The sequence below is a fragment of the Ahaetulla prasina genome, chromosome 6 (genome assembly GCF_028640845.1).
Source record: "Ahaetulla prasina isolate Xishuangbanna chromosome 6, ASM2864084v1, whole genome shotgun sequence".
NCBI lineage: Eukaryota > Metazoa > Chordata > Lepidosauria > Squamata > Colubridae > Ahaetulla > Ahaetulla prasina.
Genome location: NC_080544.1, coordinates 59,865,186 through 59,889,111, shown reverse-complemented (window position 1 = coordinate 59,889,111; position 23,926 = coordinate 59,865,186). Strand labels below are relative to the sequence as shown.

Here is a 23,926-nt window from a genome sequence, read left to right as displayed (position 1 = left end):
AGGGTAGAACAAGAAGCAATGGGTGGAAACTAATCAAGGAGAGAAGCAACTTAGAACTAAGGAGAAATTTCCTGACAGAACAATCAATAAGTGGAACAACTTGCCTGCAGAAGTTGTGAATGCTCCAACACTGGAAATTTTGAAGAAAATGTTGGATAGCCATTTGTCTGAAATGGTGTAGGGTTTCCTGCCTCAGCAGGGGGTTGGACTAGAAGACCTCCAAGGTCCCTTCCAACTCATGTTGTTATGTTATGTTATGTTATGTTATGTTATGTTATGTTATGTTATGTTATGTTATGTTATGTTATGTTATGTTATGTTATGTTATGTTATGTAGTTTTGGGAATTGAAGTCCACAAGTCTTAAAGCTGCCAAGTTTGAAGACCTCTGCTTTAGATTAGTCCTGAAGAGACACGCGACTTAAACCAGGAGAGGGGAAAACAGAGGAGTTTTGTTCAATCCGTTTCCTTAACTAAAAAAACAGAACTTATAATTTATTAAATAGAAACAGGAACTGTATGTACATGTGTCCTAACAATCAAAGACTGCAACAGTGTCATATTCAAGAGACAGGAATTATATTCTTTATTTGGAAACAATTGCCTTAGTTAAAGCTGCACAAGAGGCATGATGATACAGAATACACGTGGATTACTGCACATAAATAAGTTTTAGTCTGATAAAATAAAATCCCACTGCAACCTAGCATATAAAGAGAAAATGCACTGATATAAAAATTCAAAAAGGTTTTGTTTACATTCCAGAGAATATAGACAAAAGGTTTCATTAATAGTAAACATAATAAAGAGCACATAGCAACCTCTGACTGAACTTCTGAGCCTCCAACTTCAGTGACATTTATAAGGAACCAAAGGAAGGCAATTTTACTCCTATTAAGTGATTTGCTATAGAGATGAAAAGAAGAGAAAACTGGATTAAGCACTGACCTTCAACACCTTTTGGAAAGGCAGTTCTGACATCAGTTTCAGTGAAGCTGCTTATGCATTGTGGTGCCTAAATTAAATTCTTTGGCCCTTCTGCTAAAGGGCAAAAACAACTTTTCATTAAAATTGCAAAGGATATTTGATACCAGAGTCATATAGTATACCATCAAAGGACTGCCCACTATTATCACCTTTGAGTGTTTTCTCTAGAAATACTTCTGTAAAGAGAATTCTGAAGTTTCAGCCACCCATTTTACATAGATTTTTCAAAATATTTAAGAGGTACTATGTGACATCTTCTAGGATGTGGATATGCTGATTTAGTGCATTTGATCAGGTGTGCAAATTGACTGATCCTTGCATTGATCTGTTATGTCTACATGGCAGACAGAAGGAGGTGTTGTAATTGGCTATGGAAATGCTTGCATTCAGCCATTCATATAAATGTTGTGTGCAGGCGTGATTAAAGCCATAATTCCAGGATCACTGACTCAGTTCAAGCACATATGCCTGCATTCTATGAATAATAGTTATACATTCCATTATGCACCAAAGACTGTCATTTATGTTCAAACAAATATTCACTATGAGTAAGAAGAGTTGTGCTCTAAACTGGGCATTATAAAGATGGGTGAAGAAGAAATAAGTAATGTCATTCTTATTTTAGGAAATATTACCATAATGTACAGGTAGTCCTTGACTTACAACAATTCACTTAGTGACCATTCAAAGTTATATTTGCACTAAAAATGTGACTTAATACTGTTTTTCAACTTATGACCATTGCAGCATCCCCATGACTACGTGATCAAAATTCAGACACTCGGCAGCTAACTCATATTTATGATTGTTGCAGTGTCCCGAGGTCATGTGATCATCTTTTGCGACCTTCTGACAAGTAAAGTCAATGAAAAAGCCAGATTCACAAATTAACAACTGCAGTGATTCCCTTAACAAATGTGGCAAGAAAGTTTGTAAAATGGGGCAAAATTCACTTAACAAATATCTCAGCAACAAAAATGTGGGGCTCAATTGTGATTGTAAGTCGAAGATTACCTGTATTATACTTTAGGCCTAGGATACAGATGTCATAGTATATGCCTAACCAAATGAAGTAGAAAACACAGCATGCAACATGATGAGCTGAAAGAATCAACCTTCAGCTTGAATATCCTCTGTGTTTATTGTCCTTTGAGCTTATTCTTGGCTAATGTATTATTCTAATATATAGCTGTAATTGTTACTGTTATTGTGAATATAGTTACTGAAAATACTACCATAAGCAAAAGATAAGCAATAATCCCTCTTCAAAAACAATCTAGCAAATGTCTGCATCAGACTTTTCTATATGGCTTTGTGATATCTACAGATTCAAATATTAAATAGAAGCCCATGTTCAGCCCTTCAGAGTCAGTCCTCATTTAGCAACTGCACTGACAGTAACTTTATGATTTACTGCAAAAAATACCGTACTTTATAATTAATCCTCACATTTATCACTTTCAGGTCTGAAAGGCAAAGGAATGCTGAAGCTGAAGTCACTTAGTGACCGTTTCATGAAATGACTGGTTTGCTAAACAAGGACAACCTGTAGAACTCTAATAGAGAATCCCCTCTATCTTGCAATAATACTCATATATCCTTTCACTATGATCAAATAGCATGTCACCATGAAATCCCAGTATTTTCTCATATTCAGAGTTCACTAATGATGATAATCTACCTCAGAGTCTTTAAACCTGGCAGCTTTAAGACTTGTGGACTTCAACTCCCAGAATTCTTCAGCCAGCTATGCTCCAGCTATGCTGGCTGGAGAATTCTGGGAGTTGAAGTCCACAAGTCTTAAAGCTGCCAAATTTGGAGACCCCTGATCTACCTCATGGGGTTTTTAACAGTAGGGCTGCATATATTGCCATCTTTGCAACAGAATGCTTCATTGGTTGCAAGAAATATTAAAATAGCAAGAGGATGCAGAGATGATTATTTATGCAGTCGTTTTTGATTGTAAGAACAGATGGTTTGCAGCAAAGCCTTTTTACAATCCCAGGAATATAGGCAGCTCACAAACATGTGCAAGTCCTTCATGAAACCATGATTTTTTTATTAGGTGCTGAATAAGAAAGACTTCAGTTGAAGCAAAGGGCAAATTGCTTTTCCTTTAGGATTGCTGATTCCTGTAGGATTCAAAGTACTCAATGGATGTCCTCTCCTGAGAATGATCTCAGTGTCATGATTCTTAAATATTACTTCCCAAGGATTACATGTGTAGACACAAACATTCTTTCTTTCACACACAACATCTACACATTACAGCAGAATTATACATAATAGAAGAACTGAGTTTTGCTTAAAAACTGCCAGCAGTTCTGGTGCTGACATCAAGTGGAGTCAAGACTGGAATGATTCTATTTGGATCAGAGCAAAAATACACTGCCAGTTTATAATCTGTTCCTGAATGCAGGAAGGGTATATCGCACACATAGGACTGCCAAGATTTGACAGCCAATAAGAAAGCAGCATGTAAAAGGGATTATATTATTACAAAATGTAACTTTCTCCTTTAGAGTGCTGGTTCATGGGTTCCTCATTGACTTCTTTCAGATGCACACCAGCTTAGTATATGGCATCATTTCTTAAAGTCCCTTATTAAAATAGACAACCTCAATATCAGAATTCTTCTCTCTGATCAAATTCTGGACTTCTGGTTCCAGGCGATTCATCCGCATTGAACTGCAAAAGGAAATATTACACTGTTTATTTGAAAGTACACCTGCTATGGATGCGGCATCAATAACTTAGAGAATTATGGTTACTGAAACATGTTTTAAAAAATTAGGGTTCTACAGACTTTGGCAGACCTTATTTATTATGCCTTCTGGAGATGTCGAATTACAGGTTCTATAATCGCCAATCAACATAGCCCTGTCAAAGACATTAAATTGGGAAAGCTGGTTGAGCCATATGTTCAACTTTGTGGCCTTTGGAAAGAAATAATTCTTTCCGTAAGAAAGGGTAAGAGGGCAAGTGAAACCAAAGTGTCCTACATTTGTCATTTGACTGCATTATTTCAAATATCATTCAATATCCATTTATTTAGTTCATAAACCAGATGATCTGACCACAACGCAAGAGACAAAATAGGCAGGTTAAATATAAAACTGTATGAACTCCACACTTCTATGATCACCCTACAGAAATGCGAAATTCGATATTCAATATGGAATTGTCCATCAGAATGCATAAATGTCTAGTTTTTAAAAAAGCCCTTAAAGAAGATAACTCTGAACATATGTATTTTGGCTTGAAAGTATGAAATGTCAAAAACCAAAAGCTGCCACTGAGGAGAAAATGTGCTTTTTGCCTTCAACCTTCTCTAATTTACAGTGGCTGTTCTTGTCCCTCACTGCTTAGCAGATCTTTCCAGCCTGAGATATCAAGGAATAAATCTGGGATCTTCTCAATGCAAAGTTCTATTGCTAAGCTTTATAACCCAGTTCCTAAATTCTTTGGCACAATTTTTGGGGAAATACTCCAGAACACATTTTCCTGAGAAATATTGAGTAAACAAATATTATACCTAACTGAAAGCAACAGTAACATGCAAAAATATGTAAGAGTATTTCTTACCTCTTCTGTGGGAAGAACGCACAGCAAAGAGGTGTGGCAAACACCAAACTACAGAAAGAAAGACAAGAATGGAAGAAGTATTTTTGGTTGCCATTTTGCCATTGTGTGCCTGACTCATGAAGAAAAATAGCTATCATGCTCACCAGCTACTTGAGTATCATCAATCATAATTGTCTACCATATGTAATGGATTTACATAAATCAATTTTTAAACATCTGATTAGAATGCTGAAGGGAAACCACACACGTAACACAATATTATATTGTAATTCTCTTGCTTCCCAATCAATGTTTCCCTCTAGTAGCCAGTGCCTTTTCAGTCTCCAACCAACAACACTGTAACATTCCTCCAATTAGATTTTTAAGAGGACAGACTGAATGTTAATTCTTGTTCAGTTTCCCTAATCAGTGCATATGATTTGGTGTACAATTCCAAGGTCCAGCTTCAATAGACAGCAGTGCAGGATAACAAGAATTGTTGTCCAGAATATTTGGGAAGACTCCAGGTTCATCATCTAGTACTGCTAGAGGATTGCACAAAGCTTTTGTACTGATGGTACAAGTTAGATACTCATAACCAAGGCCACCAAACAAAGATCATTAACTCCCCAAATGTTCACAAACATATGGAAACTCCTCTGCTAAATATTGGTGCAAATCTTCATTAGTCATCAAGTCAAGTCACATTGTCCAATATAGAAAATACAGAAGTCCTGGATTTCTGTTCCTGGACAATTCTATTTGCATAGGAGAAAGATATCACTTACGTAAGGCCCACGAGTCCAATCTGCAGAGGAGCATTCATCCAGGGGTATCGCTGATGGAAAAGGAAAAGGAATTCTTTACACAGATATTCATATTGTTTTCCAAAGCAAACATTCTTTTTTATTTATAGTTTATAGAAGTGAAATGCTTTATGGAGCAATCATAGCCATACATGAGATGATGACGGACCCTTTTTGAGCCTGATGCACAGAATATATAAGCAGAGGCAAATGTTGTGTTGCCTTAACAACACAGTCCCACAATTCAACAGGTGTGTTGAAATACAGCAAGTGTATCTTCTGCCTTTGCCACAGACAAATATCTTTAGCGTTACAAACATGTCATTCTTGGAAGTCATTATGCACTTCAACAAAGCTCTCAGCACTTGGTTTTTGAATAGGATTAATCTGCTGCTACAAATATTTCTATTTTTGTTGAAACCCAGAAACTGATTTAACATACTGAAAACCTGGATAATTTTTTTAGGTAGAAAAAGAGGGGGGGACAAAATTAGCAAAACTGCAGACCATCACAATACAAGTCCCACTACTTTTGAGCATGTGTACAATGATGATGCACATAGAAAGCCACATAAGGGGCTTGGATTACAATGTTTGTCTGCCATTTTGCTGATTTTGATACATATGAACATTCCCATGGAAGCCGCTGTCCTCAGCAATAAATGTCTGGAGTGGGAAAATGAATGATAACACAAACCTTGGAAGGACATCAAAGAGAAGCTGACAACACCCTATATTAAGGTAGCAGTGGTACTCAAACAGTGGTGGGTTGCTCCCAGTTCAGTCCAGTTCTATAGAACTGGTAGTAAAACTGGGAGGGGAAGCTCCACCCAAGGGTGATCTGCGCATGCACAGAAGCGCACATGCTCCTGTTGCGAACCGGTAGTAAAGGTAAGTGGAACCCACCCCTGTACTCAAAGTGTTGCCTGAGGACCCCTGGAGTCTCCCATGACCCTCTTAGGAGTCCACAAAATCAAAATTATTTTTCTATCAAAGTTAAAAACTAATACAATAATAAAATCCCATCAACAATCATGAGAAGTAGTGGCTGTTTTGCATATAGAAATTTTAATTTTTAATATAGTAAACAATATAACATATACAAGCAAAAGCTCTTTTGGGGTCTTCCACAATTTTCAAAAGTGGGAAGGGATTCTGAGAGAAAAAAAAGTTTAATAAACACTAGAATATAAAAACCAGAAATAGAGGAAAAGTGCTATTATAGATGGTTCCCAAAATTAATATCGCAGGACTAAAATGGTAGCAGAACTTTAGCAATTTTGTTAAAGTGTTAATCTCATGATGGCTTTTAATGCTAGAAGCTAAACATGAGATAGGACAGTTTCTTTTTATGTTAATCTTATATTTGCCATTTGAAAGAAAAGAAAAATCCATTGCCCTTCAGGTTCCTGGGACTTTAACTTCTAGCCAGCATTAGTCACCAGTTCCAATTGTGTTCCAATTGACACATCTGGAGAGGACCAAATCAGAGAAAGCTGGTTTAATTAAAATGTATATAATTTTCATGATCTTGAAATCAACCCTGATTCCAACATGACACCTGATGCATCTGAAAAGAAAAGCAAAATTTCTTTTCCCAGTCTTGCAGCTGCCATTTGCATAGGGTTGAGGTTAGGCAAAAGTTAGGATTAAACTTCCCTACTACCCTGTTTTCCCCAAAATAAGACATCCCCTGATAATAAGCCCAATCAGGCTTTTGAGCGCATGGCAATAAGGCCACGTGCTTATTTTAGGGTTCAAAAAAATATAAGACAGAGTCTTATTTTCAAGGAAACACGGTAGAAGGGAACCTGACCAAAAAAAGGGAACCATGTCCTTCTAAAGTTATGGAGGAACATGAACTAGATCAAGAACCAAAAAAATATCCATACCTTCATAAATGCTCTTTTCTCTAGGGCATTCATGATCACAGGAGGGATGGCTGTGGGGAAGAAGTGGAAGAAGAGTCAGACACCATAAAAATCATCTAGATGTCTCCTCAAGAAAGGGACAGAGAAAACCTGCAGATACTGGATCTGCTGGGATACTTTTTCACTAGGAACCTTTTGCCCACCTTCAAGGTACATTCCTCTTGGGCTCTTTTGGACTACAATCCCATCAGTCTCAGCAATATAGTTAATAACTGAAGGTTATTAGAGAAGGTTATTCCAAACACCAGTTATATATACTGGTTCTTGCTACAATAAATACTTCTCATATCTCTAGTTCTCCCAAATGCCTCAACTGGGAAGGACTGACATGTTTTCTCAGTAGCATAATTTGTGATATTCTTCTCAACAGAAGCAAGTCCACTGAATTAAGAAGTTTCAATAGCTAAATAAACATCTATTATATATTATATTATTGTGTCTTTCAAGCTCTATCTTCAGGGTTTATTTTAATTTTGCTTTGAAATTTGCCATTAAAAAAAAGATTGACAAAGAGGGAATATTCACTGACATTCAAATGACAGTCAAAGTAGCAACAACCTACCCATTGCTGGTGCAGCCATGCCAATGCGTGAAATCACCACTTGCACAATAGCTTGCTGGGCTGCCTTCTTCGATTCACCCAGCCGATTTCCATGTTCATCCATAATGGGGATACCAAATTTTAGCTCCCTACAGAAATGGTTAAGAGGGAAGCATAAACTATCTTCATTCTGTCTTTTCTCTGCATTTCATTATGTTGTTTTTTCCTCATTTGTTGTACAATACTGATGGTTATGGCAATAATATTCAATATTCTCCTCTATAGGTAAAGGTTCCCCTCGCACATATGTGCTAGTCATTCCCGACTCTATTCTCCTCTATATAGGACCCCATATACCGCCCTGAGTCCTTTGGGAGATAGGGCGGTATATAGGGCGGTATATAAATTTATATACCGCCCTGAGTCCTTTGGGAGATAGGGCGGTATATAAATTCGAATAATAAATAAAATAAAATAAATATTATCAACAAAAGCTTCTGAGGACTATAATAGAAGCCAGTCACTACAGCACATGCTCTCACTCAATGGGCATTTACATATTCCCAAAATTAAATCTATCCTCTACCTATCTAAATCTCTTGACTTAAATCTTAAATCTCTATGCCCTCACCAGGATCCACCTGCAGTACTTTCATAGCCTATCAATGGCCCACAGGCTGTACATTGTAAACCCTTGCCTATGAAATACAGGAAGTACTTGATTTTTTGACTTTTTAGATGCCAAGATGATTTTATTTTTGCAGGAAACAGCTGAGGAGAACTGACTACTATAGACCTTAGCTGTCCCCAGTGCTAATTTCCAGTGGAATCCCAGCGAAGGTGGATTAAAATTTTGTTCATTACTGCATGTGTTACTTATTATTAATTATTATTATACTTATTATTATTACTGCAAAGGAATAAGTGGGAAGTAAGAAAGTTGTGTGAAGGTAAGAGTTGAATGGAGGGACAGACTATTCCTATTTCAGCATCCTATTTCTAGTTCAAAAAACTGACTCAGCTTACAATCAATATTTATTTATTTATTTATTTTATTAATCATATTTATCCATTTATCCATTATATATATTATATAATATTAGCATACAAACCTTACATAACAATCAAATCTTCATCATGGTCATAAACCTTACATGTTACTTTGAAGATGTATGGTATTACAGGAGTTTGAATATATTATTACAGCTATACATACTCCATGCTTTTTAGTGTTAAGATAAGATAGTCAATGTTAGAGGTGTTCAGAATATGCAATTTATAAGGAATTATCAGGAGTTGAACTTCCTGTAGCAGTTCTCTCATTACATTTCCATTCAATAAGCCATGTCATCTTACCTTTGTCTTGTTAGTGGAATATTAATGCAGTTTGCAGCTGCCACAGCTGCAAAAGGCACATAGCGTCCAATGATTGAGGGCAAATGCTATCAAAAAGGGAGGGTTGAAATGAGAGAAGAAAGAGACTTGTGATACAGATTAAATTAATAACATGATGAACAGAATTATATTTTACAACAGAGTCACTGATGTAGTCAGGAACTGTCATCAATTCCTTTGAGAATTCACCATACAGATACAATGAAATTTCAGAACTTTGTTTTTCTACTATATCAGATCCAGTGTATACTATTTGGTTCATGCATTGGGTTATGCAAACAAAATAGACTATTTTGTTTGTATGCATTGGGTTATGCAAAGCAACTCCCTGGTTCACTAGGCAAATCTTTCAGATAGGACTCCAACTGGTGAAAGAGCTCAGGCTTAAAACATACTAACAAAACAACCTCAACAGCTACCTCTCTGCTCTTCTTTTGTTCAGTTTTGTTTTTCTTTTTGGGCTACTGTAAGAATTTGAGCCTCTTATCAGCTTGAGATACAATCTAACATGATATGACAATGCACTTTGGAAATGTTGTGACCTTTATATAGAATAATACCGATGACTATAATAACTATAATATCACTTTCTTTTTCCTTTTGTATTTTATATGCCAACCATTTCCTCCATTTATCTTCACTTTGCATAATTCATCTTTATTTTCATCTCTTTCACTATTTTCCACTTTATGACCATTAATGGCCAAAGTCTTAGAGATCCAAATCATAGCTATTCTTGAAAAAGATCTATGTCTTTCAGAAAAATAAGTATAAGAAGGGGTAGAAACATTAATGGGAAAATTATTTTTTATATGCTAACAGGTTTTAAAAATCAGTTGAAGATGAAGATGTTAACAAAAATATAAAAGTGGAAAAATCAAATAGAACTGATGCAGAAAACTTGATAAAAAATAAAATATTTGGGTAGTATTATGATGAATATGAATTATATATTATGCCAAATAATTATGTTAAGAGATGAAATTAAATTAAAATATAAAAAGAAAATATTAAGATGGGAGAAATTAAAATTGTTCCTGTTGGGGACAATTTCTTTGATAAAAATGTGTGTGTTGCCTAGAATGATATTTTAATTTCTGACATCAGCTATTTTGACAACTAATATATCATTCTAGCAATGGCAAAACAATTTATTTAAATTGGTATGGCACGGGAAAAAACTATGAGTTAAATATAAAGCATTCCAAGGATACATTTTTGTTAAAATTGGAAACAGATAGAACAGGTTAAAGAATGTACGATAAAGTGTGTTAAGAATTTTGGTTTTAATAAACAGATAGATCATTGGAAAATAGGTGGCTGAAAGGATTGAAATTTGCATTATGTTGTGATCTTAAAAAGACAATTTTTATAAAATGATATATTGTTGGTACATGATGCCAGACAAATTATCTAGATTGTATGAAGACATTTTATATGTATGTTGGGACTGTGAACAACATGAAGAGATATTTTATCATCCTTGATGGAATGTAAAAAAGCTAAGGAATTGATTGAAATGCATACATTGATACAGAATATTTTAAACATTAATATTATATTGAAACCAGAACTTTTCCTTTTAGGATTGATTGATAAACAGTTAGAAAAAAGACATTGGAAATTATTTTAATATATGATTACAGTAGTGAGGTTACTGTATGCAAAAAATGGAAAGATTTGGCGTTATCCACCATTGAAGAATGATTGATGAAATTGAGAGAATTTGTTAAGATAAAAATATTGGGATGTATAAGTTGCCACAGGTTGACTATCAATATATCTAAGCAGCTTTGTAAAATGCAAGCTAGTACAGCCCTGGCAAGCTCCCTTTTTACAGCCGTCCATAGAACATCTGATTGCAACATTGACGAACTTCTTGAAGGGGAAAATACTATCCTTCAAGAGAAAGAGCTTCAGGAAACTTTAAATTGGGTCGGATATGAGTTTGGGTAAAGTGAAAAAAATATTATGAAGAAACGGCAGGAAAAAAAATCCATTGCTGGAATATGTTTGTGGTCAGCTGCAAATGGAGAAACGCCCTACAGTTGACTAAGATGCAGAATTGAACTGAAAGGAAGTTTTGTTTCCTGAAACCTTTGAAAAGTACTGGAAAGAATTACTGGAAAACTAATTCTTTAAGAATCTGGCAAAGGAAAGCAGATGAATATTTCTATCTAATTTTCTTAGGGATTTGGGGTGTTATCCTTTTGGATAAAACAGATATGCAAGCACAATAATTATTATATTAGGAATATTTGTATGTATAAAAAAAGTAATACACTAAATCTACTATACTAGGATAATAAGAGTGAAATTGTTAGTCTGGCTTATTAATATGAAATAAAGAAGTTCCATGAAATCCACAGGAATCGATTATAGCAATATCCAGATGTTCATGATAAACATGAATTTTCCTGCTCCCGAAAGAGGCAAATAATGCCAAGGAAGGAAATAAAATCATTTCTGTAAGCGAAGTCAGATTGCTACTTCTTATTTCAGAGATGAGGAATTCTGTCGTCAGATTGGCTTGATCAAGCAGTGTACAATATTCCTCTGTGATGTGATGGGGTCAGTGGATCTCTTACCTTGGTGAGAGATTTGAGTCCTAATGCCGCCACCACAGCTCCAGTAGTAGCACTGACATAAGCAGTCCCCAACTGTCTGCAAAACAAGTAGACAACTCGGTGACACCAAGAAACTCTCAGCCCTCCTATCTAACCTTGACTTTAACCCCAGTCCCATCCCAGACATATGGCAGAGTGGATAGCAATTTTGCATATTTAAAGCCACTTCAGGTTATCATAAGGCACATACGCCTCTAATCAGAAATACCAGTAGGCAAAATCAAAGTTTTTGAATTGTATTTGGAGCTAGTGGAAAATTAACAACCATGATTGTACCTTACATCTTTTTTAATCAGGTTGCTTTTTTCCATTTTAGAGGGCTTTTAAGAGCAAAATGAATGACAAATTTCTCAAAATCCTATCAAAATACAAACATACCAGACAAAAAATGCCAGTCCCACCAATCTGTGGTCTCGGAGAACATAAAAATGAACCATGGCATGCTAGGCCAAAAGAGCTTGCCTACCTTTATCAAATGGAACCATTCCTGTCACTAATTTGAGAGCTCCACTGGTTGCCAGTTGGCTTCCAGATACAATTCAAGCTGCAGGTTGTCATCTTTTAAAGCACTATATGGCCCAGGGATCTCTGAGACCACTTTCCTAATAATACCTGCCATGCAATAAGTTCTGATAAAGTAGGGTCCCTCTGAACCCCCAGATTTAGGAAGCATTACTCTCAGGATCATGGAAAAGACTGTTTTCAATTTCTGTCCCCTTCTGTAAAATAGTTTCCCCAGAAATCCAAATAGCTCCTATTAAGTTTTAGAAAGACATTAAAACTTGCTAACTCCAGCAGTCTTTGTAACCTTATTACAATTTTGTTTCTTCTAGCATTGGATATATTTTCTCTCTCTTTTTGGTAATTGATATTCCTGGTACTTACATATGCTGATACATTTTATTTTATTATGTTATTCTTATGGTTTTAATCTGATTCATTATGTTGGGCATGTGTGCTGTTCATAATCAGCAACAGTTGGAGCAATCTATAAGCTCAGTAAACAAAAAGTGAGTAAGCAGTTAAGTGGAAGTAATATCTTCAGGAGTACAAATCACATCTGGAATTAGAGAACAGCAGTCTCCTGTTTTGCTATCCAGGTAAGCAGTGAATCGTGAAAATTCCTAGTACCTCCTAGAAACTGCCACAGCCTGTTGCTGATTTAGGGCCAGACAACTCAAGACCATTGGATATAATTCTTGGTAGGAAAGTTGATCTTAATTTCCAGTTATTTTACTGCTTTCTTACTTGACAGTGATAGGTGCATCTCCACTCCGGTTAGTATAATTGACAATGGCATTGAATGATTGGTTCACCCATTGCCAAAAAACCATGGCAGGGGCCGTCCTGCAGGAAAAGAGAAAGTCAGGACTGCCAAAAGCTACAAGAAGCCAAGACAGAAAGCTATCAGAGAAACCAAAATGCCAGGTTAACCTTCAGCATCCTAGGAAAATTGTGCTTGTTTATCTTAGTGTACAATAACACCCATTTGTGTATACACTTCAAGAAGCCTGGCTGTGGTTTCACTTATTAACAAGTAAGTTGCAAACATTCTTAAGGCATGTCCTTGCAAAAGTTTACATTTCTAAATGGCCTTATCTATCTGTCCACACACGTACACAAACATTAACATAAGCATTTGGAAGTCACATTCTTACAGATACTCAAATAGTTTTATGTACATGGTTTTCACTGAAGCCACTCACGTCTCTCCAGAACATGTGCTTGCATGCAAGTACCCCTTTGCTAATTACATGCAATAGCTTTAATATTAAAATGCGGTTGCATTTTATGTTATTTCATATGTTATATGTTACTTATATACATAAAGTATCAAAACTATATCTATCATGCTCGCAGTTTTGCATTAAATATTATCACAGAAAACAAAATGACAACGGTATACTTTAACAATTTACAGAATAAACTAGAGCTAAGGATAAAGATGCATATACACATATAGTGTGTCATGCAGTTAAAACATGGGGTATGGAGGCTTCAGATCTATAGGATTACTTAGAATTCCAAAATCTACTAATCGGAACTAGACAAAAAATAAGCACTTAGAATTAAACAGTTGTAATACCAGGAATTCATTCTGCCCATCAACAATGGATGTTTTGGCTTGCATTTTCATGCCAACCTTTTTACACTACACTTCCCAAATCAAAATCAAAATGCTTTTCTTCTTTGGAACCCTTTAAAAAAGATTCCCATCTTATATGCTGCAGGTACATATGCTTAAGAGTATGCATACACTATCACACACAAGCTTTTAAAAAGTCCATATAAAAACTACAAAAGTAGGAAAAATCTATACTAAAATCCTGATTATACTATAGTCAGTTCAACCTTTCATTTTAAACCATTGGGAAACTGAACCAAACTGAAGTTGTTAGACATGGCCTTTACTGGTTTTTACACACTTCCGGCATTAAGGACCCTATTCTCCATTCCTTTCTAGAAATTGAAAGTCAAATGCCCAGGTAGGGCTATTAATCCTAAATATATATCCTGCAGGAGAGCAGCATCTTTTTCATTTAAGTCAGACGTGTGTGGCAGGGAGCTATTAAGGTCATTTCCCCCACCTACCATTCCGTTTTCTTGCCTTAAGTCACCTCATCTGGTACAGTGCTGAAATTTAAGAGGGAGAAACATCTATATTGTCTTCCCTCCCATTACTAATAGCATCTTGAGCAACCTATGGAACAAAAATTTATAGCATACTGTCAAGTCTAAATATTCCCTTAACCCCAGGGATTGCTATGTTTTCATAAAGTAAAATAAAAACTACTCTCATTCATTCACTCATTACATACATCTTTGGTCCTTAGTTATAGATTTCTCACTTCATACCTCTCTATATACTATTCCCACACAAGGTGCCAGACCTTAGTAGGTACACACGTGCCTGTAGAAGGTGAGCATGCATCCTGTGATGGTCATGTTCATAGGCACCTGGGCAGACATACGTCCAATCAGGATCATCTTCTCACCAGTGTCTGGATGGAAGGCAGAGTCATAGATGTATTTTGCCCGCCATAATTGGTCCTCAGTCAAGCCTGGTTGTACTTTACCCATTCTGGAAAGATCCATAAAAATGAAAGAAAAATGAAGATAGCACATAATGTGGTGGAGTTTCTGGAATAAATATTAATGGTAGAAGGAGATGGAGATGGTAGAAGGAGCTATAGGAACAGAGGCGCTATATTCATAATTCCCAGAAACACTTAAAGGAAAAAGAATTTCAGAAAAGAAGAGTGAATTAAGGTTCTTTTCTGCTCTCTTCACACAGTTTCACTCTGATCTAAGGTTCAATATACCCTAAGGTTGTGTTAGGGTATGTTTCTTTTTATGTTCCAAATCCTAATTTGGGACTACATTTAAAGACAGTGAAATGGTCTTGAGCTAACTAAAAGTCCCACCACCTAACTACCACTAAAAGAGTTCAATCAAACAACTTCAATAAGGGTCACTTTCCCAGCCCAGCTTCACCTGTATACATTGTCTTCCCACTGCTTTCACTGAATGTATCCTATTTATCATAGGTACCATACTGAATGTTGCAAACAATGGACAATGCTCAGAAGAATAATGGGAGACAAGGGAGAGAGAGAAGAAGGGTCTATTATCTCAGCATTTAGAGAAAGGAGTGGAAAAGGAGGGTCACAGTTCTGCCAGATGTTTTAAACAACTTGGACCGAGTTATTAGGATTCCCTGCTGTCATTATAACTGCTTCCCATCAACTCTCCAAAAGAACCTGTAATTCTGTATCACTCTTCGGGCATCTTCTAGGGCCTTGCTAGAAAGCAGAAGGTTGCGGGGATCTGTCACTGTGAAGAAATGCTTTGCTCTTCCCATGAAGGTGCTCTGGTCCCATCGTGGCTCATTTATATTGATGAGCAAAGACAGTTCTGCAGACATTCTGGGCAAGAAGACAAACAAAGGAAGCAAAATAACCATTGTTGTTGTTAGTTGCAAAGTCTTGTCCAACCCATCACGACCTCATGGACAACATTCCTCTAGACTTTCCTGTCCTCTACCATCCTCTGGAGTCCATTTAAGCTCATGCCTACTGCTTCAGTGACTCCATCCAGCCAAAATAATCATATCACTGTACAATAGATATAGACACACAAGAGACTGATATATTCTCATTGACACATCTCCATTCAATTTACTTCCATTCCATCTTGTCCCCAGCTAAGATTTGGAATTCAAGGGATTAGAAGATTATCAGGAAAGATACAAAATATGCTGATTGTTTCTGCTTTGCTCTTGAGACACTTTCCATTCTGGAAGAAACCGGCCCAAGTATCACAGTATTCTCTGGCATGGTTCACACCCCAGGCTAAATCAAATTGTGATATGTGTGGCTTTGGCTCAGCCACTGTAGTTTGTAAACAATGGTTTTTGTCAGCCTATTGTCAATGGAGATCTTCAATCATCCAGGTTGTCCCAAAGGTTCTTTTCAAAGGCAACTGGGCTTTCTTTGGCTTTTTTTCTTTCCCTTGAAAAAAATTCACTTCTCATCTCAGAAAACTTCTTCAGTTTTTACTGAAGAAGTTTCTTGGATGAGATGTGAGACATTCTCAAAGTGGGGGGAATCCTTTCATAGTGACTTCACTTTCTACTCCTGCAAGGAACATATCAAAGTATTGCTGGACCACAGCAATGTATCTCATCAATTGATGAAGATATTTATATTAATTATTTCTTAGCCTTTGAAGGGAAACTAAAATAATGCTTTAATAGCGGTTATTTGATTTTAAATTACTGAGGACAATAAGCTTACATCAGCACTAGAGAAGGACTCCCTCCTATCATGATCACTGCACTTTCTAAGGAAACCTTGGTTGCTCTTTAAATCTCATTTTCCATATCCAATTTAATTCTAGGCAATAAGAAAACCAACAATGATTCCATTTCCAAATAAAAAGGTCAGTCGCTGATATTCAAAAGTTCTTTCTAAATGGAATAATCCTATTGAACAAAAATCTGGATAGACATGGTGACAGCAAAAAAGAAAGGCTAGTGGAATGCACTGTTAGAACCAATGCTCTGAGCTCTTCCAGAAAACAAATGCAAGGATCCAGAGTGAAACTAATAATATTTCATGGATTTCTGTTCTCAGAAGTGAACAAAAAGGGTATCAACATGTGACATTGTCTAAATAGATTATCTCTCCTTTCTCAATAATGAAGATTTTTCTCCGTGGTTTTCACACACAAGAGACCATTTCTATGACTCTTGTTGAGACTAAAGAAATTAAGAGAGAGAGAGACAGAGAGAGACAGAGGAAGAAACATTCAAATGCATGATTTTTAGCCTAATTTTTTTAAAAAAAATTCTGAATTATAAGATCCTTATGTTTAAACTGTAGGGCACTGTTCAGAACCAAAAATAAGCTCCAGGGTTTTGCTATAACTTACTTCTCTAGTCTTATTAGCAGGAATTTATCTTAATCTTCCATCTTCCTAAATAACATTTTAATTACAATTGTCTGAGGATACAGTAGGCAGCACTAGTCTTCAACAATTCCACACCTACCTGTAGGTTAATGGATATTAATATGAGAATAGCATACCAGATTGGTGCCATGATTGGGCTGGAAACCAAAAGACCATGCATGCTCACCTCACCTTAGGCATGAAGCCAGATGGGTGACCTTGGGTAAGTCATACTTTTTTATCCCTAGGAAGCAGGCAATGGCAAACTACTTCTGAAATCTTGCCAAGAAACCTGCAGAAACTAGTCCTGGCAATCACCAGGTGTCAACAATGACTTGAAGGACCTTTCCTACTTGAAGGCATGTGAAAGTGATAGATGTTGGAAAGGTGTTTGGCTATACGAGGATAAATAAACAGAATGATTCTTAAGAAGATGAAGTAGCTCACAAGTTCAGGAACATGCACTCCCTTTGAAGGAGCAAGTGACCATCTATGGCAGGGGTCATCAAACTTTCGGACCTCAGGGACCACTAAATTCATAATTTTAAATCCCGCGGATCACTAATATGCATTTTTAAAAAAGATAAATAGTATTTTAGTGCAATATAAAAAATGCAAATAATTATTCTGTGGACCACCAAAATTTTCTCACGGACCACCAGTGGTCCACAGACCACCAGTTGGTGACCACTGATCTATGGAATTGTCTGGATTCATCTGTCACCCAGGCCCAAGTGGTTTCAGTGACCCCCAGTTTATCTGACTAGCTAAAACTGACTCATTGACTACGATGCCTTTGGTGAAGGAGTGACCTAAACTAAGTAGTCCATTTCTGGCCTGTCAGATCACAGTATTGCAATGTGCATGGAACTGCCCTTGAAGGTGGCTTGGAATTCACTGTTAGAAACAGGGGTGTCTACAGATTTTATCAGAATGATGAAACAACATTGCTATATTGTAGTTCAAGTCCCCCAACTTTGAGATGTGTATGAGATGCCACAACATACATAGAAAAGCAGTGGGACTTGTGTTGCAACCCCAAGATACTATGTTAATTTCTCAGACCTCTTTTGTTCCCCCTCCCCCATGCAGACACTTGCTGGCTAGAGATGATAAAACACTGATCCTGAGGGAACTACCACTGGCTGCTATAAACATCTACCATGAACTTTAAAAAGTTGTAATGTTCTTTAAGGGAGCATCTCTGCCAGCATGTACCTACTCAAACAGTAATATCTGTGGATGATTGCTGCTCACTGCTTCAGAAAAATGTTCTAGGAATATTCAGGGGAGTACCTTGTCTATTGTGTCCCTTCAGTTTTGGAGGCCAGACTGGGCCAATGCTTGCTTCTTGATGCCAAGTGAAAAGCTGGCTTTTCAGTCTCATGGGCTTACAATGAGGCAAAGGGGACATTGTGAATTAGACATATTCTTCCATTCAGTTAGCAGGGAGTCTTCACACAAGGGATGAATCCTGTAACTATTGCTGTGTTAATCTTTAGCAGGGATCCCTATTCTTCATTTATTTTACTGTTTTATAATTTTGTATTATAACTTGAACACACCTGGAATCCTTAATTTTTTTCTTTTTGTTAGCTTTTTTTTCTTTTTATTTTGTATTTAACTTTGGAAATAAAATAAATGATGAAAAGAACATACCAGAAATCCTAAAATACCAAGCAAGCAATAAACATTTAATAAACAAACATGTGAACCTATAATATGTATGCTTTGAGGAATTATAGGAATATCATATGATCTGTGGCTGCATGAGGGGCAGATGATGTCCAGCTGAAGCCTATTTCAATGTCATGCACAGCAATTTTCATCATTTTAATTGTTTTATTAATATACAATGGCTGTATATGACATTGAAATGAGGACTGAAATTTGAACACTGTGCATAAATCAGTCCTTATTGAAGAATCAGAGAAAGCTACTTAGACATTACCTTTAAACTGCTAAAACCCAGTGGGTTGACCAAATGGAGGGAGCAATTCCAAGGGAGGATTTTTTTTTTCTTAAGAGCACCTCTCCTTTCCCCCCACAATGTATTGCAAGCGTAAAGAAAATCTGAATTCTGTCAGAGAACTTCCTATTCCAATTCATACCCAGCTTCCAAACTAGCTTTTTAAAAAAACCATTGCCTCCTACATACATAATCATTTCAACCAAACAGGTATACCCCTACCACCCAGCTTGCTTGATCCTCATGGGATAGCAAAGTTATCCCCTGGGGTATCAACTTGAGTTGTTGGGGTTCAAGTCCCATCATGGCTGGCCACAGAACCCACAGCCACGCTGGACAGGGAAGTTGGATAAGAGAAAGCGGGTGTGATGGGCACAGTCTTGGACGATGGTAGAGCCATGCAAGCTGAAATCCCACTAAACTATGACGGTCTAACTAAGCCAATCCTGGAACTTCAATTAAACCGTTCAGTTTCGCCTAACTCAGAGCGTCGGTGCGAGTACAAAATGGGGACGCAGCGAGCACAGAAGAGCAGAAATCCCTGTTCCATGGGGGTGGGGGGGAGAGATCCTCTGTCGGGATCAAACCTCCTGCCGACGTGATCGTACGAGGGGCTAATCTGGGACGGATGTATTACGCCCCATCCCGGATTAGCCCGCGAAGAGCGCTCGTTCTCCACTCCCGCGGGACCGGTGGGCGCAGGCGGCCGATCTCCACCCAAAGCCCTGACTCATAGGAAGGGATGGAAAATATCCGAGAAGGAAAAGCGAAAGAGGCGGTGGACAGCGCCCGCCAAGCTGCGTGCGAAAGGAGGGAGGGGCAGGATCCGCAAAGACGCCCGTTTAAGAAAAGTCAGGAGGGCAGAGACAACGAGCAGACGAAGGGCTCCAAGGGAGGAGGCGCGCGACCTTTAGGGTAACCTCACTCACTTGCGTTCCCACGAGCGGCGGCTGCAACCCGATCGCCCAGGAGCGGCACTGAAACGACGGAGCGCTCCCCACCCAAGACCAGCCCCTCCCTGCGGGCTTTCCTGGCTCCGAGCGCAGCAGAGAGAGCCAATGATCGGCGCGGAAGCCCATCGGAAGGGCGGGGCCGGGCCAAGCACGTTACTTTGAGCTACGGGGCGAGGATTAAGACCGGGGGAGGGGCTGCTGCCTGGAAGGGCGGAGGGGAGGGGAGGGAAGGGAAGCGGGAGGCCTCTCCCTGGCACGGCACGGCTGAAATCGGATTAGGACGGGCTGGAGTGGAGAACGGCGGGCCTGCAATCAGCCTGCGTCGCTTGTTGCTTTTATCCGGAGTGGGGGGGGGGCGTCGCCTGCTTTTACGCTCCTCCATCCTCTCTGCCTCCCTGAGACCAGCCGCGGAAGGCACCGGCAAAGCCTTGGCGGCTTTCTTTCGCTGCTGCAACCCCTTCCAAATGATCCGCACCCTGCAAGCGAAAGCTGTAGATTGCAAGATCTACGGTGTGGGTGCCAGGATCCAACCTGGCGGAGACTGGTTCCTTCTCTGCAAAGGACCTTCTGAGGATGTGCAGAGTGCCTCCTTCTAGTAGTAACCGTTTCTGCTGGAAGACGAGAGCGATTAGATTAGTTTTGGGCAAAATATTGACCGTACCAGATACAAAACGCCCCCACCTCCCAAAAAAAATTTTCTCGGCCAGGTTGGGGATTCTGATAAGCGGCTACATCCTCGCTTTCTCCTTTTTTTTTTTTTTTTGTAAAACGAAGCGGGAGTATCTAAAACTCTGGGAAACAGTGGAATCAGGAGCCACACAGAAATCATAAGATCATCTAAGAAGCTTAGCCTTGAGTAATTTAAATTTAAGTATCTTTGAGGATACTGGGAAATAGAAGAACAAAGTGGAGATGATGCTCCTCTCAGATAGGGATATAGGTCGTGATTAGCGTTTGTGAAGTAGTTTTAATATTTGTTTTCCCCGTATATCACTTTAATATTGTTCATCCCTGCTGTTTTGTTTAATATGAAATTTGGAAAATAATTAGGTTATGAAAATACGTTCAGCCTGATTAAATGTTTTGACAGAAGGAAAAAAAAGGCTGAAATCCCATAAACACTTTCTGAACAGTGTGTTCTGAACCCAGTGAGACTTCTAATAAACAAATATAACCTTGTGTTGTTAATGTTACAGTACTTGAAAAGGTATGGGGTGTTCCATGCTGTGCATTCTGTTTGATATCTTTTAATATTTAATCTGAGTAAAATGATTCATCTTGTCTTAATTTATAACCTAATATGACTAAGTGTGCTGTCATTGTATTGAACCTTGTGATTATGGTATTTTTAAGTTAAGCAATAGCAAATATAAAGATGTATTTATCTTGATTATTAAAAAAAAGATGCTTGAAATGAAATACTTTGAGATTTATTTCTTCAGGCAAGTTAAAAATTATTTACTTATTTATCGGTGGAATCGGTGCGCAATTTAGGTGTTCTCCTGGATGCACGGCTGTCTCTAGAAGACCATTTGACAGCCGTCGCCAGGGAAGCTTTTTATCAGGTTCGCCTGATTCACCAATTGCGCCCTTTCCTGGATCGGGACTCATTATGCACAGTGCCCTCGTTACTTCCCATCTGGATTACTGCAATGCCTTCTACATGGGGCTCCCCTTGAAGAGCACCAGGAGGCTCCAACTGGTACAGAATGCGGCCGCACGGGGGATTGAGGGAGCACCTCATAGGTCCCATGTAACACCTCTCCTGCGCAGGCTGCACTGGTTACCAGTGGTCTTCCGGGTGTGATTCAAGGTTTTGGTTATCATCTTTAAAGCGCTCCATGGCATGGGACTGGGATATCTACGGGACTGCCTGCTGCCGTCAGTTACCTCCCATCGACCAGTGCGCTCTCATAGGGAGGGCCTCCTTAGGGTGCCGTCGGCCAACCAATGTCGGCTGGCGGCCCCCAGAGGAAGAGTGTTCTCTGTGGGGGCTCCAGCCCTATGGAATGATCTACCTGTGGGACTTCGTCTTCTCCCTGATCTTCGGACCTTTAGCGCGAGCTCAAAACCTTTTTCTTTCATCAAGCGGGGCTGGCCTAATGATTAATTTTAATATTGAGGGTTTTTAGGGTTTTTTTTTAAGGGGTTTTAATTTATTTATTACTTTTTATTCAACAATTTTAACATGCAGCTTATTGAATTAGATTTTTAATTGAATATTGTATTTTAAAATTTTTTCGATATCTATGTTTTATTTATGCTGTACACCGCCCTGAGTCCTCAGAGAAGGGCGGTATAAAAATATGAAAAATAAATAAATAAATAAATCTGATTGCTGCAGTTCAGACATCTTTTTTGGGCTGCTCATAGAAAACATCCCGTTGGTTTAGCTAGAAAGACATGATTTTTTAAAAAACCAGCATTAATGCCCTTACTGTGGATATTATTAACTTGAAAGCCAGGAAGGAGCAAAAACAACTGAGAAAGTCCTGATCTACTTCAGATTATACTGGTGGGGTGGTCCCAAATTCTCCCCTCCCCCAGACCATCATCATTGGTATATTAATATCTTGCTTTGTTGGGTGGTAGACTTGACAGTTGAGAGGAATGCATGCAAGAATTGTGATCACAGCTGTAGAACAATAACAAGTAAGTGTCTAATGAAAGAGGATTGAGAAGGATGCTCTAAAGCTGTATCTACATCTGTTTAGACAAATGCATGCAAGGGTTCCAAAATAATTATAATTACTCTTGGGGAAAGTCACTAGTTTTATTTTCAGGAGTTGCAAAAAGGAGTTTCAGTACAACTATACAGTTACCAGTGTTAATTTGCAGCTGTTTAGTTCATACATATGAACTACACACACACACACAAACACACACACACACACTTGGATAAAATATGAATAGACATGTATGAAAGATGGAATACATGAGACCTGTGAAGAGTAAATCATACAGGCAGATGATTGTGTTTTGGAAGATTTCATCTTATTCAGCTGGTTGGAAAATACTAGAATGAAAATCATGAAGAATAACAGAATATCAGAGTTTGAAGGGACCTTGGATGGTTGTTAAATCTTCCAATATTGGAGCATCCACAATTTCTGAAGGCAAGTCATTCTGATTAATTGTTCTAACTGTCAGGAAAATTCTTCTTAGTTCTAAGTTGCTTCTCTTCTCGATTAGTTGCTTCTTGTCCTGCCTTCAGGTGCCTTGAAGAATAGCTTGACTCTCTCTTCTTTATGGCAGCCCCTGAGATATTGAAACACTGCTATCACGACGCCCCTAGTCCATCTTTCCATTAAACTAGACATGCCCAATTCAAGTAACATTTCTTATGTTTTAGTCTCCAGTCCCTTGATCATCTTTGTTGCTCTTCTCTGAGTCTCAACATCTTTTTCACAAGATTCAACAAGAGAAGGTAGACATGTTAACTGGATGAGGGGAGAATACTCAAGTGACAAAATACCAAAAGACATGTAATGAGTTCCAAGCTGGGATTGGCTTTATTAAAAATTATAAAAGTGGCTGAGAACTGGTGTGGTTTGGAGCCATTACATAAAAGATGGTAACATGCATGGCAGATTCCCACCTCAGCTTTTCCAAAATTCAGACCTAACCTACTGTAGCCTGAAAAACAACTTTCAGTGGTGTAGGTATGTGTGGTTGTGTGCACCTGTGTGAGTGAATGTCTAGT

General features: G+C 38.2%; 1 protein-coding gene across 1 annotated transcript; it reads right to left on the bottom strand.

Annotated features, from left to right (window-relative positions):
• Positions 1-556: 556 nt before the first annotated feature.
• SFXN3 (sideroflexin 3) lies at positions 557-20,357 on the bottom strand. Its single transcript, XM_058187683.1, has 11 exons — positions 20,200-20,357; positions 15,612-15,776; positions 14,762-14,932; positions 13,099-13,197; positions 11,812-11,887; positions 9,185-9,270; positions 7,850-7,977; positions 7,249-7,298; positions 5,339-5,388; positions 4,572-4,619; positions 557-3,674 (listed from the first exon to the last, which is right to left on the bottom strand). The coding sequence occupies exons 2-11, from the start codon at positions 15,773-15,775 to the stop codon at positions 3,578-3,580; spliced, it is 969 nt and encodes a 322-aa protein (XP_058043666.1). The 5' UTR covers position 15,776; positions 20,200-20,357; the 3' UTR covers positions 557-3,577.
• Positions 20,358-23,926: the final 3,569 nt, after the last annotated feature.